This window comes from Agelaius phoeniceus, chromosome 1 (assembly GCF_051311805.1).
Source record: "Agelaius phoeniceus isolate bAgePho1 chromosome 1, bAgePho1.hap1, whole genome shotgun sequence".
Lineage (NCBI taxonomy): Eukaryota > Metazoa > Chordata > Aves > Passeriformes > Icteridae > Agelaius > Agelaius phoeniceus.
The window spans coordinates 22,048,300-22,069,505 of record NC_135265.1 but is presented as its reverse complement, the minus strand read 5'-3'; the positions used below and the strand labels follow the sequence as shown (position 1 = coordinate 22,069,505).

Below are 21,206 nucleotides of genomic sequence, written 5' to 3'. Positions count from 1 at the left end.
TTTCTTCTTTTCTTTACCATATATTCTCCCCAAATGGTTCCTTTAATTCAGTCCTATAGCAGACAAACATGGGAACACTTTGTAAGTCCCAACTGACAGGAACAAGAGGGTTTTTTTTAGTAGTAGTGGAAGAAAATACTCAGCTGTCCAATAGAAATGCAACACTTGTTTCTAGACCTGAAAACACCCAAGAAAGGGAACAGCCATGTTATTTAACTAATTAATTAGAAAGCTACTTGGAGACATTTTGGAACAGTATCAACTTTGTTCCTATTTTGTTTCCATTGAAATGTGCACATTAAGATTTGAAGCATGTAGACAGAGGACCTAAGAGGAAACACTGAAGAGCCACTTACAACGCTAAACTACACTTCTCCAAATAAACATAATACAGGATAGTACAACTGTAACAAATGATTTATTGAAAATTCTGGGAAACACGGGACAGGATGGGATAATGTGAATCATCAAATTAACTCTTTCTAAAACTACTGGCAGGCTTTCAATAGACATTAAATCCAGAAGAGCTGAGAATACCAGCTTCCTTGGAAAAGAACAGCAGCAATGAAAAGGAAAGTTGAGGGAATCATGACATTTTTGTTTATTACATCTTTTAGTTGCCCTACAGCAAAATTTTCTTGTTATGTCTACATATATAAGCAGGAGCATTAATAAATAAAAAAGACAACGACCATGAATACATATATATATAAACAGATGAATCCTTTAAAAACCCAGAAGTTAAGACAGTTTCTCTTACTAGAGGATGCTCAGGCTGAGGGCCCTCTACAAAAATGCCTGGCTGTATCTCTACTGTGAAGTTGCACAAAAAATTGCATAACAAGAAATTCTACACATTTACATTACACTTCAGAAGGATGCAGTAAAACTGGAAAGCTCCTTAGAAGGCACCTCAATAGATATAACTCAGTGTCAGATATCCTTTTGTCTCTCTCCACTACATCTAACCTCCTTTGTAACACACACCACCAGGTCTTTGCTAAGTGGTTCTTTATGGATAATTTATCATCTTTTTTTGAACAAATGTATCCTTTTTCACCAAATGAATATATGTATTACATATAGTTCACCTTATCTGGGTAAATAATAGGTGGTTAATTACCATCAATATTAAAAGCATATTTTCTATCAAAAAGAAAGCATGAAGAAATTAAAAAGAAAATAAACAAACAAAAAAATCTACATCCAGCTGGCATCTGCAATGACACCCACAGAATGTACAGACACCCACAGCACATATGGCACCCACATGCAGGACCATCACTTAGCTGCTTCTGGCCTGCAGCAGCTAGTGCAACCATAAATACAGCAAAAACAACCATCAACAAATTACCACGTTACCATTTTTGTTTCTTTTCCACCTCTCAGGCAGCAGAGTCTGCTTTGAATTATTTTAAAATTTCATCTTCTCTTGCTAGATGTGAATTTTCAGACTGCTGTTCACAAACAGGAGGTGACAGGCCAAGAATCTAGTAAGGTACAAAGGACCAATGGCAGTTCTGTCACTCCCTTGTTCCACTGCAGCCCATTTGCTGACCTTAGCTAACCTTCATTCAGCCACCTGCACTGCAGCAACTGCTTTCTGATCAAAGGAGAAAGGACAGCCCAGCCCTTTGATTCTCATCATTACATTATTAAATGCAAAGAACATTCTACAGCATTTTAGTATTCCTGCTTGTTAACAACACAGCTACATATGCCATCATTTAGATCTCTACACAGAGTACAACCAAGTCTTCTATATGACCATATGTTGGTACCAGAAGAGAATTAGTAAGAAAGAATAGAAAAAGCCTATTGGATTTCTAAATGCACATATATTAAATGTAACATTTGTCATTAAAATATATCCACTTCAGAGCCCATCACAGCAAAAATTATTGTTTCAGTTTGGCTTGGCTTTTAACTGCTAGGTATATTGCACCATATCGATTTGGTCTGGGAGATTTCCTCTCCTGAACACATCTCTAAGATAAACAACTACAAGCTAATGTATTTCTAAGGTGACCCTGGATCACAGTTGTTCCCTGACAGAAACTGTTAATTTGGAATTAAGGGAGAAAATATGTATGAATAAATTAATATGATAAACATTACACAGATGTAACCACTCCCCAAGATACATGATGCCAACCCAGAAACTTACCATTTAGTTTAAGCTCAAGTGCAATCAAGTGTATCTCAAGGGTATTTCAAGCCTACCAAGATACCAAGACATTCTGGATAGCCTGACAAACTCATTCCTTTCCAGAAACTGCATCCCTTCCTGACACGTGTTTGTAAAGCACGGTCACACTGCACACTGTGGGCTGCTGCCAAAAATGAACAGTTCTGCCCCATCCTGCCAATGTGCTCCCACCAACTCTCCCTTGTCAGCTCATGTGGCTAGCCAGCAAGTCAGATCAGGAGCACAAAATTAATCACCACTTGGAGATTTGTCTGGTTTTTGTCAGACAAATAAACTGATCTAAATAAGCCACAATGTAGATGCAATATAAAGAAGTTAAAGGAGACATCCAAGAGAGAATGAAGAGGAAGACAGATTCTCCCTTTCAGGTAAAAACCTCATCCACCATAACAAAAAACTGCACCTTAAGAATTCCAGACAATGCATTTTTAAGGTTAAAAGTTCTTCTAAATATCTGCTTAAGAACCACAAAATAAAGAAATGGATTTTAAAAAGTCTTGGGTCTACATTGCCTTTAAGCACCTCTACCTGCCTGCTCAGTGAATAGGTAAAATGGCCAGCTGCAAAGGAGCTTACATTCATGGACATACATCAATGAAAGAACCCAAAGAGAGGAAATGAGTACTTTTCCATCTACACCACCTCAGTCAAGCAGAAGTAACAAGAAAAACACCTGCAAAGCCTTCTTTAAACCACCAAAGCAAGACAATAAACTATGTCATTCAGTTCTGAAACCCAGGAACTCTCTCAGAAATTGTGAGGCTTTTGCAACAACCATCAGCTTGACACATTAGTGGCTGGCAACTGAGTCATGAAAGGGGAGTTCCTGGAGACCAGAAGATGCACTCAGTGCAGGACATGAACAAGAGCCAGGAAAGAAGCATTGAACAACTTAAAGGAAGAGTGCAATGCAATGCCTCCAACACAATCAAAAGGTTCTGAAATTTTTATGTCATGCAACTGAAGAAGAAAAATACCAATAACAGCTCTGAAATTAGCTGCTTCAGGTGCAGTACTTAGTACTTAGTGGTGCATAAATTGCACTGACCTGCAAAGCCCACTACAGAAAATACTGAACACCCCATGCACCTCATGCAACAATGCAGAGCTAACTTCTGTTAAAGACTGTGAAGTTTAAGCATGTCAGTGAAAGTCTGAAAGGAATCAAGAGTAAATGGAGTGGAAAAGATTATTTCAAATCACTAAGCACAAAAATATTTTATCTAAAGCAAAGATTAAAAGCTTGAATTCTACAAAACCAAAAGTGGTATGCAAACCTTCCTGCCAAACCAAGAGCAATGTGATTCCAATTATTTGAAATCACCTGCTCCATGCCTCAGGGATCACTGCAGTAATAGAGGAGATGGACAATCAGTTCCAAATATGACTATTTATCACTACAAAGAAACAACATAATAATGATGTCCCTTTGGTACTCCTGCTGGGGATCAGATTTCTCCAGACCCTGGCCCCAAAGAATGAGCATCTGCAAAGGGAACAAAGACATCAACTACAACCAACACACATCACTGAGATCAACCTCAGGGCACTGCTCTGGAGGTAACCTTCAATGTATCTCAAAGATTTTCATTCCAAATAGGGCAAATATCCTAACCACCAGTGAAACATTTACAAGCTATGCACTTTCTGGAATAATCAAACTCACTAGAACTTTAAAGGGAAAAATGTAGACATTTTCCTCACATTGTGTATAATTAGCTGAGTATTGAAAGCAGCACAGTAATATGATGACTAATATTTTTCCTCAAAAAATAAGGAAAGATAATTAAAAACTTGTTGTGATGCGATGTGCAATTCCTCATAACATGTTTGTTCCTTGAGAAGTATCCTTAATAAAGCACTTAGATGTTTTTGAATAAGTTTTGCTGGAAGAGATTACAAAAATTTCTGCCAAAAATGAACAAATCTAGTAAAAAATTGAGGCGAAAATTCTATTTATATGTTTGCCCTTTGATGTAAAAAATTTCTATTTACTACTATATATAGCATTGTAGTTTCTAATTAAAAGATTCTGATCAATTTTGTCAACTTGAAAGAAAAGCATCAAGAGAATCAAGAGATAAAACAATACAGGATGTTGCAGGAAGAAAAAACTTTAAAAGTGTGCTTCAGAGGTTGTAAGAACAATGAGATTTTACAGCAGACATTTTATGAGTCAGTCACATTTACAAAGTAATAGATTCCTTAGATATTAATTTAATTTCCCCTCCCCCATTTCATAGAATAGAAACCTGAGCTTGTTGACAGTCCCTTAAGTGTGTATGAAATAATGTAAGTTAAGTTCAGTAAGGACACAGATAAGCCAGTGGGAAATCAAAATAAATATATTCATGAAATTAAATTAAAAATACACTAAAAATCTTATGTAGATTTACCTACATTTTCTGTTTTGAAAATAATCATTACAAATAAATTTATGTTAAAGTAGAGAAATACAGTACCAATTAGCATTCTATAATAGGATACATAAAATGTACACACTCCAAAAAGAAAATTTTCAGCCTCAGTTTTGTTGTAATAAATCCAGAGCTATGCAGTATATTGTTGTTTTGTGTAAAATAAGAAATCTCTTTAAAAAATCACTTTTTCATATGTACTGGGAAGAAAAAAAATAAAACTTTTCTAAGAGACAAAATTCAAAAATAAGCCTAGGTCTAATATTAAAAATATGTATTCCAAGTCAAAGAATCTTCTTTCAAAAACACAGAATAAAATATAACTGCAAAATTATTTCCCCAGGTCTTCTCTATTGCCATTTGAAAATATCAAACTTTAATCAAAAGTTCAGTATCATTGAACTGGATCCACATATCATAGCATATTAAACAACTGCAAAATTTCTTTTTTTATTTTCCCTAGCATTTTCATAATATTTATAGGCACTCATTTACTGCATTAATCATCAATATTTGACATTCTTCATGCAAGCTCTCTCTTTTTATCCAATGCATAAATCTAAATATCTTTGGGGCATTTGGGGGGGCAGAGTTTATTTAATGAAGAAACTGCAGAATAGGATCATGGTTTGATAAAAACATTTTTACAACTACCTCTTTGGGGCACATTTAGTAAATCAGTTATTTATTCTGAAGCAAAGCTAGAACTAAGAATATATTTTAATAGATGCATGTTCATTTTTAAGTCCTGGATCACACATCTGTTCTCCATGCCAAGTGAGGGTGGAGCACAGTGAGAGCTAAACACCATCAGCTAGAGTGGAGTGCCAAGGCCCAGTTCCTTGTGGTCGTAAACATGACCTAAAATAGCTTTTCTCCATATAAACATCATTGTATCAATGAACTCAAAGTCAGAAGCAAGAACCACTTGTACCTCTAAAATCCCCATAATTAGTCTTCCCAGTAGGAAAAAAATCACCCTACAAAGAAACCCCCCTATTTTGTATATTTGTGTGTTTGAACACAGACACTGTTTGAATTTACTCAATATATATAAGGGGGAAGAGCACAAGGGAAAAAAGCCCCGAGCACAAACTGATGCAAGATGTTACACAGGTGTCACTGCTGCAGAGTCAGTGCCTGGGTAGCAGCATGGATCCTTCTGAAAGCTTCTCTTCCTGCTCTCCTTCCTCACCTCCACTTCATCTTTCTCAAAAATTCACCCAAGGTTAAATGTTAAGTGGAACAATGAAGAGAGGAAAACTATTGGGCTGTCACTGCCAGCAAATTTAGCACAAGCTACCATTTGATCTCTCACATCTAATAGGACAAATTTGGGCAACTGAATGGGCCCGATGCTGCTTCCCAAGAGTCAGTCTAACACTTGCTTCCAACACCAGTAAAGCCCTGTGGCACCAGATCTCACACTCGTTGTGCTTTTAAGTGTAGAGGATGATGTTAATTTGATTCTGAAATTTTGTTTATAAGTTTTGATTTCCTATGAGACTAATTACTGCAAGTCTTCAAATCACTATGAAAGGAAGAAGTGCAAGAGATTTTGGGAAGTCAATTTTTTTTCCCTTTTTCTGAAACAGAAGCAGCAAGAATTCATGTATAAAAGGTTACATCCAACTAGAGTGCCGGGGGTCTTAAATGCATCACTACTGGGGCAAAACCAGACAACTGGTTACTGCAAAATCTCATGTTTTAAAAACGCACTCAAAAAAAATTCTTCATCAAATGGCCAGGGGAAATATGATCAGATAGGTTGTTATAAGTGTGATTAATCAAGTACAAGGTTACATACAGAAAACAAAGAAAAGTCATGAATGAAAATTTGAAAAGTTCAGAATCTTTTCTTGCCATAATGCATACAAAACTTTGACGACCATTGAAGATCACACTCTTTAAAATAAGACAGGGAGCAGAGCAACCAAAGACTCACCCTGTGACCCAGAAACACCAGTTTCCATTGCTCCCCACAGTGACTGTAGTTTTCAGAACACCAGATCTAACAGGAAAAGCAACGTACTGGCGTGCCTAGGAGTCAGAAAAAATACTACAGCAGCAGTAGTGCAATGTATTCCATCTGTATCACTCAGCAGCCCAGGACCTGGCTGCAATCAGAGGGGGAAACCACTTTGTGAAGAAAAACGAGACCAGAGGGAAAGGACTCCAACAAGGACAATCCATCCTCAGTAAAATACCCCTCTGCCTGGCAGTTTCCAGTGGGCAGAACCCAAACGAGACGCTGCCCCTGCACAGCTGCAGCGCGAGAGGCAAACAAGCAGCACATCACCCATCTGCAGGGGACAGGACAAAACAAGGGCAGCAAGGCACGTGCTGTGGGCAGCCCTTGAGCATGAACCCATCTGCATCTCTGTGTCATCTCTCTAGAGAAAGGACTATTGTCCAAGAACACCATTTAGGCAAGGAGGAAAACTCAACGGATCCAACAGTCAGGAGGAGTGAAGGCATTTCCTTTGCTGAAGCAGATGGTGCCTTGAGGTCATTTTTAGCTACATGTTTTCCAAGCTCTGAAAGGAATCAATAACATTTAAAGGCCCCCTTTTCAGCATCTCTTGTAGTCTTCAGAAATGAAGGAACAGAATTCCACTGTGAGAGAAATCTACAAGTAAGTTACAATTTACATTAAGCTGCCTTTACATTACAAATAAAGCATTCAAATGCAGTAAAAGGAGTCCACACTAATTTTACTCCTTTATACCAGTATCAGTGACCAAACCTTCTTTCAGCAACACAGTGACATATTCCAAACAATTTCAATTGGTTTTCCATTTAGTTTACATATAAATGAAAGCTTACCAGCAAAAGATTAGCTCTGCCCATTGGAAGTAACAAGCACTCTTTGACACCTAAAGCCTACCAACAAGGTTAACTTCTCCTAGAAATGGACTCTGGGCACCAGCAGAAAGTTTACCAACATCCTATCAGTATTGGAGGCTAACAAAAAGTTTGACAAAACTTGCAGACTCTTAGGCATGCCAATACATTGCTCAGTCAATTCCACAGACAATACTTTTTAAATATGACTCACCCTCTACATTCAAGTATCAAAGTCCTGCTTCAAGTTGAAAAGTGCAAGAAAAGCAAATTTCAAAACTGCTTTTCCCCTTGATACAGCCTAGGAGACCAAAATGAAGCAACATTCTCACTGTATATATTTTCTGAAACAACTGATGGATAGATTTTTTTCATTCCCACAGAATTGCAGGAATTGAAATACTCTAAGGAGACATTTCTGGAACAGAGTGTATTCCCACATACTGCTATCCTTCTGGGCAATTTTTGAGTTGTAAGTCAGGGCTCTAGCCTCCACATTCCTCCACATCACACTTTTATTAGAAGACATTTACCCACACAAATTTTTCTAAACTTTGCATTAATACCACATTCTGGAGCACGCTTTTTATAAAGCATGTCCTTTGATACAGTTCTCTGGTCTGGTAACACCCATTTCACTTAAAAACAAGGAAGAAAGAGAGACTTAAGAGTGAATTTAGCCTAGGTAGAGAAACCGGAGCTGGTCAAATTACCAGATGAATCACCAAATTTCATTGTCTGGGGGCAAATGTACAGCAACAATGCCATGCTTTTAACTTACTTTCACTGAATCAAATTTTCAAGCTGGACTCCTCGTGACTCAACAGTTAAAACAGCTCTGTGTCATTGGCCACTTTCTGTAATTTCTTCATAATTCTTCAATTTCAGGTGACACTGGCTTTCCACTTCTTCCACTTGGACTTACCCAACCAGCCAAGCCCCATCATGGCAGTGCATGCCACGTCCTGGCAGAACACAGCCTGACCGTGTGTACGTGCACTTCAGCCACCTTTCTGTTCAGCTTAACAATAAAGTTTCTCGGAAAAAAACATAAGCCTTCCTTCACACAGTCCTCCCACTAAAGTATTAAAAGCTTGCACAGATGTAATGTTCAGTGTCCAAAGCTCTCATCTGCACTGAACATGCTTCCATCTGAGGAGAGTGATGTTGGCTGTGGCTCAGCACAGCTGCCGCTGCACAATTCACCCCTGCAGCAATGTTTTCTCCTCTGCAGATTAATGCAACTATTGCAATGGCTCCAGAAGAGCACTCTCAGGGAGCATCTGCAGCTATGAAGAGCTAAATTTCATGGGACAGATCTCTGCAATCCTGTATGTGCTCCAAAAGACATCTCCACAGAACAGCGTATCCATGCACTATCTAGGAGACCACTGGCAATGCAAAGGAAAGAAGGGAATTGAAGGCTCTCTTGTCTGAAAGTTTTCCACAGACAATTAGGGCAAATTTGGCATTGTTTAAAATCAATTAAATAAGACAAAACTAGAGAAATGGAAGACAAGATGGGAGTCACGGTAATTTTTGGAGACACTGAATACAGCGGTTTTGGTTAACATGCAAGAAACAATTACACTATTTCTAGAAAAAACAATACTGAAAAAATATTATCTAGTGATGAAAACACTGAACCATATCATTAGATGAAGAGAAAGACAGATTGCATAGGAAGACACCAAAATCCTGTGTCCAGTCTTGATCCTCTGACAGTATTGGATTCACCTTCTACATCCACAGTTATCCAGACTGAGAGAATACACATGGGCCTGGGCTGGCAACTAAATCATTTGACATGTGAGCTACTTCCCATGAAGCAGAACAGTCTGCTTGGGAGAGGCAGCCTTGACTCAAACCCGTGGGAGCAGAAGACAAGGATCCTCATCTTCCATCCTCTCCAGGGAGGAAACCCGGAGGAAGGCAGGAATAAGTGGAAGGACCACAAACCTCAGCAGAGCTAATTGGAGAGGGAAAAGCACTGAGCCAGTGCTAGCTAGAAGGACCCACAATTTACAGACCTGAACCTTATCAGGCTTTTGAAGATTTTATGCAGTTTGATTGACCTTTAAGCAGTGTTTGACAGGCTAACTGTGATAATGTTTTCACAAGCAGAGCCCTAAAAAAGTTGTTCGTTTTGAGTCACTTAATGACTGGCATGATTATTGGGAAAACTACAACAGGGACCTGGACTACCAGAAGGATAATATATCTACCATGACCTTTTAACATAAAAGTCCATAATGCTCTTGTGGCAAACATTTCAGAGTGAATCTTAACTTCACATGTAGTTCCTCCAGAATATGGATAAATCTCATCAAAGTTTATCAAGACACTGCTCAGGATGCAACACACTTCTACACCATGCATATGTTATAGCTGATTAGCCACTGTAGGAGTCCCAAAACAGGTACACAGTGGAAGTGTGGCAGAAAGAATACTCAGTGTGATCCTGCACTCAGGGGCACCAACACAGACCAGGATACAGATACATTCATCACCAGAGCTGGAAAGCACTCCTCTGTCAGACTTTGCAGTCTACACTAATCATGCAATCAGCAAATGTTGGGAAAATATTTTCTATACAAATTGTTACATCTGAGCCTTTATGATCCTTTTTGGCTGTACATAAGCCTGTTTTATGAGGCTAAGCCATACCTTTAGGAATATCTGCCTTTTCCAGTCTGCTATGGCACAAGCATGAGAAGATGACACAAAACAACATGAACTCTGAAGCAGCAGATACCAGAGATTTTTTGCTGGATGATTTTTTGGACTTATACATTTACTGACATAACAAATCTCATTACCAAGCAGGGAAAGACTTTTCCTGATATGAACTTGCAAAGAAGGATAAATTAGGAATTTGAAATATTCTTTGCCTATAAAATACTAAAACACACTGTGAGTTCTTTATAAAAAGGGTATCTCAGAAATCAAAAGACACCCTCAATGTCCTTACATCATTCAAAGTTTATATATATATATATATATATATATATATATATATATATATAGCAAAGTCTATAGCAAAGTTTAGCTTTCAGCAGTTTTTTTCTTCTTCAGGAAGGTAAGACCTGCATCTAGAGTATGAATATTTTAACCATCATTCACATATTCATAAAAAATTGCCATGTTGGTGAAGTATCTTATTGCAGAACTGCATACACTGAACATACAGTAAAGTATCACACGCATTTTTCCTAATGCCTAACAAATCTTAAAAGGCAACAAGGCAGGAAGAAAACCAAATTCAGCAATAAACCAAATGCATGTTATTACTCACTATAGCCCCTTTCCCAGTTTAGCCTCCTTCCCTTTGGTTTTCTGTTAGGATGATCAAAAATTGTGCCTAAGTTTCTTCAAGTCATTTGATTAAGTGGGCAGAAAATAATTTTTTAAATCAAGCAATTTCTGATGACACTTCTCTTTTTCAGCAGTCACCATCCATCAGTCCCAAGCTCTAGAGATATTTTATAAGCCACTCAACAATCAGAGCTGTTTTTTTAAGAAAAAAAATTACTATTCATTGGAGCTACCCAACACAGTAACTTACAATACCAACAGAAATCGACAGCATCAGAACAGAAAGCAAGAGTCAGCAATTTCAGAAGCACCTGCAAAGAAGTGGGATATCCTGTTTGATGACTAGAGTGAGATGACAATAAATCAGAGAATCCAATAGCAAAGACTAGACAACACTCAAATAACTAATGAAGATTTCAAATCCAAGAGCAAGCAGAGCTATGCAAACTCAGCATGACTGAGCAAAGCTTCTCTGAAACTCATTATTAGCAATAAGAAATCATTTAAGAAATCTGCAAGCCATAATTCCAAATAGATGCGTGCAATTGTATCATTTGGTCACAAACAATGCAGGCTGTGGAAGACAAGTAAGTTCTTTACTGAAAACCACTGACTCACTCTGGAATACAAAAAACATGCACTTCTATCTCCAGATGCAGCTCAGTCCTGGAGCCCCTCCAGGCTCTCCCTACAACCAGGCCATCCCTTTTACTCTCTTTGAAGGAATTCAATGTATCTTAATGACAACGGGCAATGAGCAAGTGAAAAACAGCTTGAGAAACAGAAATTGCTATATCATGGATGTCCTGCACAACCAGCAGAGAGGAGTGAATCTCTGTCCACAGCAGGTCAGAACCTTGTTCCCACTGAAAATCATAGAAAATCTCACAAACTTCCATGTAACACTTAGATGTATTAAAAATGGATAATGGCAATACAGGCAGTGGGGAGGGACGCTTACACATTCCCATATTTTAACAAAGAACATGCCTGCACAGTATTGACTAAAGGAAAACACTACAAAACTTGTGGTTTCTCATGTGCTTCTTACAATACCAAAATATGGCTTAAGGCACAAAGTTAAAAGGTTCCTTAAAAATGTCAAAGGTGGGAACTTTCCTTCTTTTAAACACAAAAATATTAGATTAGCCTTCACTAAATGTCCCTGACATAGAGGACTCTCATCTTCTAATACACTTATTTATGCACCAGTAAATTAGGTGTCCATTGCTAAGATCCTGGATTGCATTGATGACAATATAATATTAGTGTATTTTTAGCTATATCTTATCTTGATTATTCTATACATTAAGTGCTGTGCAGCTGCCAACGGGCACCCTTTGAGGAACAGAGAAATTGAAATACAGGAGTGTCACAGATACCAGTAATGACTCCATTCTGCAATGGAATTAAAAGCAGAAACCCAAAGTCACGTGAATTCTCCAATGTCCACTATATATTGTACATTAGAACATTAATGACATGAAGATGTAATGGCCTACAACATTTGCCTTGTGCTGTGTTCTGAGGTTCAGCAATCCTGGACAACCACAACTGTGAGCACATTGATTATGTTTTTAAGCAATTACATTCTGGGTTTCTAAGATGAGTATATAGACTATTTCCTTTACTATTTAACAGTAAAGCATTTAGGTAGAGAAGTTACTCAACTCTGATGGCAGTGGCCCAAAAACTCCAAAACAAACAAAACAGAGGAAGTTGCTAAAGAAAAACCTCAATAAATACTGAAAACAAACCCCCATTACTTTTTAGAAATCCACCATCCATCATATCCCAGTCAGTTCTGCCTTCAATTATCTCCTCTCATCCCCTTTCCTCATATTATCCTCTGGCTCAATTCCATCATGATCCTGTTCTAAAACTCCTGATCTGCAATGGCCACGCTTTTCTTCTGCATTCCTCTGCATGATCATCTTCATTTGCCTTTGTGCATTTCTGAACTCGGGCTTGCATCCTTCTTGTTCAACTTCTGCCCTTTCTGCAGCTAAAGCTTTCATCCAGGAATTAAAGGAATCCGATCCGATTTAATGCGACTTCCTTCTCTCCAGCTTATCTCTCTCTCCCCTCCTTCACCCCTTTTATCTTTATCCAATTCAAATCCAACTACATTGTTTTACATTAATTCAACTACAGCCTTGTTGGCTAGTCTGAATGCACCTTCCCATTCAGGAATCTTTGTTTTTCCTGACATGGTTGCTAGTCCTTTACTCACCAGGATTCTTCTCGAATGCTTTTACCTCCTCAAAGAAGCATGCTCCCTTAACTAACCCAGAAGGCAGATAGCTTTGGTTTGAAATCTCTGTTCAAGACCAGCTTTTTAAACTCTCAAACATGGCTATTCAAAGACTATTAGCAATGGATAGAACATGGAGACAGTAAGAGTGTATTTAACCATAAAGCAATCAAATACATATGGAAATGGTATTGATCTGTTCCCTACTCTTTATATGCCACTGACTGTTAACTCTTCAGGGCAGGCATGGGGTGTCTCTTCATGAGGGAGAAGAATCCAGCATCTTTATACTTCATGTGCCATTCACCAGACACCCAAAAGCACCATAAAAGTTCACTCTGTGAAGTTAGTCCATAACTTTGACGAGCACCTTCCTGAATGCAGCTCCTACACAGCTTGAGCTAAGCAAAGTCAGCCACGCTGCTGCTGGTCCATTACTGGCGAGCTGACTCAGATCCCTGGGCAGGGGATGCAATATCCTGCAATTAGGATGTAACCATGCTCTGTGCCAGAATCACAGAAAGTCTGCACTGCTTCACTCGGTTCGGCCTGCTTGGCAATTTTTTTTGTCGAAAGCACTGTCAGCTACTGTATCCTTCCATGAGTAACAACCATCAGATACCATGGAAGAGGCTGGGAATATTTTAAGCAGCGGTGGGGAAACTTCTTGATCAAGAAGAAAAGTTGTAGTGGCTTTTACATTAACATCAGAGCTTTTACACATTAACATTAGTTTACTGTGGAGGTTGTTGCGAAATAAACATATTTAACCCTTTCAAAACCATCCATGTTACTACTTTTTTTCTGCTCAGACTAATATTCATACTAACAACTTAACTAGATCAGGGTAACTTGAAAATTTTATGAGCTTAAGATTTGGTGAGTAAAAGCTGAGACATTCAGAAAAATGAAATCCATTAATAAGCAGTTTGTTCTGTAAGACCAGTATTTTAAGCCTAATACTAAAGTTAAAAGCAACCATTACTAAGTTTAAAACAGACATGTCACAAAGTGTTTGAACTTGTGACTTTTTGGGGGTCTTCAAAGAATCCTGAAATGCCTAAAGGAGTTTTTTTCTTCTTTGAACAAAGCATTATGAACTTTGAGAAGAGTATTTTATTGTACTGTAAATATGGTCATCATATCTGAAAAACCTTTACATAGAGTAAGTTACATTCAGAGGCAAATACATATGCTATGAAGAGCTTGTTTATTATTTAACAAAACAAAGAGAATGCAAGTTGTCGGTTCTTAAACTTCATGGATTATAAAAAAAAGAAATATGAGACAATTTTCCACCAATTTTGTTTATTAAACACACAGTAGTCAATTAGAAAAGGAGGAAACGGAGGCCTGCAACTCATCTTGTAGGTCAGCAGTTACTTCAAATGCTCAGATTTTATATTCTACATCAATAACAATATGGACTTAATGTTTTTTTCCTTCAGATGTAACAGCCATGTACCACCTCAAACAAAAGGGGTCAAGATGAAAACCACAGTATTTTAATACAAAATGAGGTTGTTAAAAGTTATAGGGATTGGGCTTCATACAATCAAAATATGTTTTTTAACACAAATAGAGCCAGATTAATGGTTGGACTCGATGGTCTTAGAGGTCTCTCCCAACCTCAAGGATTCTATGATTCTATGGAATTTGAAAATATACCCCGGGTTGGGTAGCAGGCAATATGTACGTTAAATCCTGTGCTTAGCTCACATGTTACATTTCAAGCAATTCCCTTCCGATGTACAATTTCTATTTTTAAAAACACATCCGAGTCCACAGAACACAAACCCACCCTGCCCACGCTTCAGCCACAAGCCGAAATGAAGCCGCAGCGCTTCAAGCCCCGCTGTCGCAAAGGCACCGCAACTTTCATTTCTTTCATTTCGGGTGCCCCGGCCGCCGCAGGCAGCGGGCAGTGCCCGCCCGGGCCGCGCTGCCGGCCGGGGGAGGGCATTGACAGGCACGGGGACCATCGGAACTAATTCGAGCGCCCTTGCCCAGGACTGGCATTCCCCGCGCTCCTGCGGGAAGCCGAGCCGAGCATCCCTTTGCCCCGAGCGTTATCCTCCGGCGGTGCAAGCACCCGCGGCGGAGGCTGCGGGCAGCTCGGCACGGCCGGCCCTGCTGCGCGGCCCCTGTGCCCCCGCCCGGCGCTTACCTGTGCCCGCGCCGCCTCGCTCCGCACCCGCGTGCTCAGCGCCGGCCACCGCGCCCCGCCGCCGCCCTCGCCGGAGACCAGCCGCAGGGGCCTGATGCTCTCTCGCTCCGCGAAGGGGCTCTCGCCCCGCTGCCGCCCCGCTGCCGCCGTGGCCGGCCCGGCGCCTCCTGCGCAGGGGAGAGGCACTGTCACCCGGCTGCGCCCTCGTCCCCGGCGCGCAGGCTGGAGCGGGGGCTCCGTTTCCACGGGGCTCCGCAGCAGCCTCGGCGCAGCGTCCCCCCCTCCCCGCCGCCCCCGCCCCAAGCGCGGCGGCGCTGCCCCGCCACCGCCACCGCCACCGCCACTCACCTGCGGCCGCTGTCAGGGCGCCGAGCGCCAGGGAGAGGAGGCAGGCGGCAGCCCGCATGGCGCTGCCCGCCGCCCCGCTCGCCGCCGAGCGCCGCCGGCTCCGCGCCTGCACGGGCGGGGGGGCTGCGGGGCCGCGGCTGCCGCGGGGCCGGGGCTGCCGAGCTCCGCCCCGCCGCCGCGCCGAGCCCCCTGCCAGCGAAGGAGATGGCGAGAGCCGGCGAGGCTCCCCGCAGAGCCCGCTTGGAAGAGGGAAGTGCTGGGAAATGTAGTCGTTTGCCAGGGCGTGAGGGAGCGGGGCGAGACCGGAGGGGAAGCCCCGGAGCCCGGGCAGCGCCGCAGGGATTCCGCAGTCGCCCCCGCCCCGTAGGGCCGCCCCGGTACCGCACCGCTCCGGGGCTGGGAGAGAGAACCCCCGCCGAAAAGTTGCCTTCACTGACAGCTGCGGGTGAGGGCGGGGGCTCTCCGGGGAGGCAGCCGGGGCGTTTTCCCGCCCTCCCTGCCCATACCGCCGTCAGCCCCTCTCTCCTCCTTTACGTGCTCATTTTCTGAGCAATCCTTAATTTCATTCTCTACGACATTTTTTGTTCCCTTCTTAAATTTCTACTGTCTCCTCGCTCTTTTAACAACGAGAGGATTACAACGCAGAATCTTTCCTTTCGCGTTACAACATGCTCTCCTGGACTAAGCGAGAGGCCGAGGTGCCAAGGAGCCCCCACGATGTCCGCTCCCTGAAACGCGAGAATATTTCTCCCTCAGCGGAGGGATTGGCTGCGTCTGCAACCCAATTCTACACTCCCACCTACCGGGAAGCCGAGAGCAGCAGTGCTGCCTCTCAGCACGGCGTATCTCACCTTCCTTAACTACATTTCTTTATGAAAATGGGACAAGAGTGGCGGTCGCCTGAGGCACCTCTCTGCCCGCCGCTTTCGGAAGGGGCGATAGCAGGACGGCCATGGCACGCAGCTGAGGTGAGCGCAGAGAGGAGGAGGGGTGTCAGGGCAGCGGCAGATGCAGCTCGCTACCGATCCAGGCAAGAGAATACGAAGTCTAACTACCCTCTACAAGGCTTGTACCAGTTGTAAACACATAATAAAGGAGGAGGTGGCATCACAGAAAATGCCACTGAAAGCTGCTGCTCACTGTAGTCTCAAAGATTAAAAGAGCAAAGGAACAAACAAAATATCTTAAAACCATTATGCTGATCAATTTTAATTGCACTGCTTGCACCGAGAGCAGCCAGGACACCTGGCACCCCCATTTCTGCCCTCTGGAGCGTTCCCACCCGCCGGGCTGCCTTCTGCCTTCCACGGCTCCCCGCGGGAAGGAGCGCGCTCCGGGCACGGCGGCTCCCCGGAGCCACCCGGCAGGGAATGCCGGTGCTCCTGGCCCGATTTCTCTGTAGGGCTTATCTTACTTACATATATAATCTTCTTAAAGGAACCAATTAGAGGATAGATGGAGGAAATTCAGTTTCTCAGAGTTTGTTTCTCTGATATGAAGACAGCCAAAATGACAGTCCAAGAAGGTGACGATAACAGAAGAGCACTGCATGTGGAAATATACAGTAACTTTGAGGAGGAAGTGGCAAGTAAGTTTTGTGCTGTCCTGCTTATACTGCTGTCAGGTACTACAGGCAAGATGCAATACTACCTCAAAGTATCCATTAAGTCCTGAAGCAGCTGCTGAAACAATGCAATTAGCTTATAAAAAACTCTTGTGTGGGGTGTAAAGAAGACCATGGGTGAGTTGGGTAAAGAAAATGAGAAAGGGCTATTTATAGCAAAGTAAAAAAATCAGTATTATAATATGATGCTTCAATCTTCTTACAAAAGTCATAAATCCTTGCATTTCAGGCTGCAGCCAAGCCCTACAGTTATTTCAGTTAGACCAAACTCTCCCCACTGTCACACTATTTCACAGCTGCTTCTGTCAGTATTTCTGTGAGAATTCATGACATTGGGTATACATTACACCATTCGGCAGCAGATACACAGTACAGTTATACACTCATTTCCTGGATCAGTACATCACAGAATTCTTTTTTCTCTTGCTCACCAGTGTTCAGATTTAGTGTAGGTGTTACACATGGAAGGTTCACCAACCCAGCGCCAGCCAAAACTTGGCTGCTTTGAGCTAACTCTAAATGCAGTTTTATCCAGTCTGTGTCCTCAGTGGGTATGGTGAGGTATGATACACACCTTTCATAAATGCAGTACTTTTTTTAGTACGCCAACTCTGTATTGGTCAAACCCTTCACTTATTTTAAGAATAATTTTTTTTTTTTTTTTTTTTTTTTTTTTTAGAAATACAGCCAACTAATACAAAGATCAAGGCATTTAAAGTGTGTGTGCTAGAAGCAATTAGCCAAAACACAGCTGAAAAAGGTTTTACATTCCTCTCCTTGCAAACCTCTCTAATTTATATATTCTACTCTTTGGCTTATTTATTTATCATTTCTGTGGTAAACACTAAAGATTAATTCTAAAAAGAAAACTTAAATAAATTGCAAAAAATTTCTAAATTATGTTGAAGGATCTAAATCACTATCTAGATCGCTATTATGTTGAAGAATCTAATCTATGTTGAAGGAAGTAAATCCTGATCTGTATGTCTGAAGTCCCTTCTAATTGTACATACTTATTAGAAATGAATGATTTGACAGGCTTAATTCTTCAGAGAAATATTTAAATTTCACTGATGGTGATTTCACATTCCTCTATGTGTCGAGTTCCTCCACATTGCTGAGGACTGTGGCAGACTATCCACCCCTGAGCAATGAGCTCTTTCACATCAGGGGACAGATTTTTTCTTCTTCTAGCAACTCATGCAATATCTCATGTTGGAAGAAATCTGTAAGATTCAGAAAGTCCACCTCCATTCTCTTCATGGAACTACCTAAAAATAGACCACAAAATGATGTCATCCAATCCTTTAACTCTTGACTTGGGGACTGCTTCCCTGAGAAGCATGTTCTGGTGACTGATGAAGAACCTCGTCCTGATGTCCAATCTGAGCATTACCAGTTGCAGCTTCCTCCCATTTCCTTGTGTCCTATCTCTAGCTCCCAGAGATGAGACCAGCACCACTCTCTCCACTGCCTGTAGTACTGAAGGTCACAGTGAAAGTCTGGGGTTTGTGCCCAGCTATCCACATACTCAAGATTCAGTATTAAGTATTTGTTGAAGTGAGGTCTCCATTCAACAAAAACACAATGAAAAACCAACACAAAACAAAACAAAACCCAAAAACCCCCACCAAAACCAAGACAAACCTCAAACAAATAAAAATATTATAGACAGCCACCTGAATCTACTTCTTATCTTTAACTTCTTTATCCCAAATTAAATTGGACTACACCCAAACACCTGCTTTCCATACCAAATCTTCTTTGGGTGCTCTGCATTTATTTTTGATAACTGCACTATCTAAATCAAAGAACTAAAAAGCAACATTTGCAGAATTCAGTAAAAAACCCCAAGTTGTTCATCTTATGTCACCTTTAGAGATGGTAAACTGGTTAATGGACTTAACTCACATTTATCTTCACCTGCTTCAGATTATCCGTGGTGATTCTGTGTTATTACCAACAGGATTTACTTTTGTTTTTGCTATTAAGAGCAAGCATTAATAATCTCCTCACAGGGTCCAGAGGACTAGCTATGCTAAGAAATACATTTTGGTATTCATTTTCTAGTCCACCTACATATATTCTGTGTAAGTAAGTTGTACAATTGCTCTGGATCAATTGGTTGCTAAATTTTCCCCTCATTTGTCTTCAAGAGTGGTGATTAGATGCATATAGAGGTTACAGCTAAATCTGAGTGGCAGTAAGCACTTGAAAGAAAATAGCTTATTTTCCAGAAGAATATTTACATGAGATGAAGCATAATGGAAAAAATGAGAGGAATAAAGGGGAGACCATTTCCTGCTGTGATGCAAGTAACATCCCAACTAGTCACGCAAGAAGGCTATGAATGCTTGATCATATTTAATTGTAGTTTTATCTTACACTTCACTATTTCAGGAATTTCCCATAATTCTATACACAATCTAATTGCATGTCTTAAAGTTCTCAGATTCTAAGCATCTAGAGAATGAAATTGGGGCAAGGAAGTGCTTTCCACCTTTGAGTACTCAGTGTAAGACCAAGGTAGACCGTGATTTGATGCTTCTGTGGTATCAACTGTCAACATGACCAAAAAGCCCAGTGTGATCAGTCTTTATCAGCCCCTGGTGCTTATTATCAGCCAATGGCCCAGAGGCCACATGGACAAAGATTATGCAGCTGGAGAACATGGAGGGATTAATATTTTTGTCCTGTGTCTACATACCCCACTGTAATTACACTAGTTAGAGCAGCTACCATTTTTTCAACATTCCTTCACTCAGAGGCTGCCACAAGAGCTTCACAGACACCATCACCAGCTACATTAGCTGAGTGTGTCAGAGCTGAGCCTCTTTGGGTGTGGGATGAAGGTGCACACACCCTCACAGGTGCATCTAAGGAGCCAAAACCTCAGGCTGTAACTAACCTCCGTGCAATGCTGAAGGGGAAAGCTAGCCCTACAGTCACCTCCTGCTTTGTGTCAAGTGTTCTGCAGCTGGAGGTTGGGCAATAGGTGCCTACAGGGATGCTGCTGCAGAGCTCAGGGCTTACCTGAATGCATCAACCTCAGAAGTCCCTGCAGAACTTCCCCATGTGTGAGTGGTGTTGGCATTGCTAATCCCCACAGGAGCATCTGCACGTACACCCTCGTGCACACGCACACAGATGGGGACCTGTTCCCTCTCCTCCTTATAGCCACACTATAACTTACCTGAATGGACACAGCATTTCTGCTCCTCAGTCACAGAAAGCAAGACAATTCAAAAATGAAGTGCATTAGAAGAAATCCTTATGAAGAAAGTTCAAACTGTAATTATATAATATCTAAGTATAATACATGCAGATAAATAAAGGTTTGCCGTTAGAAGCGCAGTTTTAGTGACTGAAGAGGCATCTTTGTCTGAACTGTTCGACATTTCTCACAATCACTGCCACATATTTTGAAAATACTCAATTCTCCTCTCTATGAGGAGATCAGAGAGAGACAGATGTTCTAGTAACTACCCTTCCGCATTTATTTTTTCAAATTGTAATATAAACACATTGAAACTTTCATAAAAAACTGCGGGAGCTTTTTTTAAACAAGCTTAAAAGATAATACATTAAAATAATTAAATATGCTGAGCAAATCTGCTCTGGAAATAGTTAATAGGCTTACTGTGGCTTGTGATACCAAGTGAACATACAACAAAGGGGACTCTAACACACACTAAAGTGACCAGTAAACAAAGTCTGCATCATGACTAGAACTGCTATCTGCAACCAGTAGCAGTGACTCTCCTAATCTTGTTCTGGGTTACAATGAATAGTCTTTGTATTTTAATAACAAACCTCAATTTAATTTTTTTCCCTTCAAGATTCTAAAGGCAGATTCCACTGTGCTCAAAATTTGTCTTAGCAGTGCCTGTTGAGCTAACATGTTCTAGGACTGCATTTAATCATATGCAAAACACACACACTGTTTATCTGATGAGTAGATTGACTAACGGTGACATTCACCCTTATCATTGCAGGGATCCTTATGTGTATCAATAGCCATGCACAAG

The 21,206-nt window shown here is 41.1% G+C and overlaps 1 protein-coding gene across 12 annotated transcripts in view; it reads right to left on the bottom strand.

Annotated features, from left to right (window-relative positions):
* Positions 1-15,736, bottom strand: part of ADAM22 (ADAM metallopeptidase domain 22) — a 135,597-nt gene extending 119,861 nt beyond the window's left edge. For 4 of the 12 annotated variants that reach the window (XM_077174632.1, XM_077174635.1, XM_077174652.1 and 1 more), the window contains exons 1-2: positions 15,555-15,735; positions 15,207-15,373 (exon numbers count right to left, since the gene is read on the bottom strand). In XM_077174632.1, coding sequence (XP_077030747.1) covers positions 15,207-15,373; positions 15,555-15,612 — 225 coding nt within the window. In that variant the 5' untranslated portion in view covers positions 15,613-15,735. Of the gene's footprint in view, positions 1-17; positions 40-15,206; positions 15,374-15,554 lie in introns of those variants that run through there. The other 8 variants (XM_054632550.2, XM_077174677.1, XM_077174683.1 and 5 more) reach the window with 4 other exon arrangements.
* Positions 15,737-21,206: the final 5,470 nt, after the last annotated feature.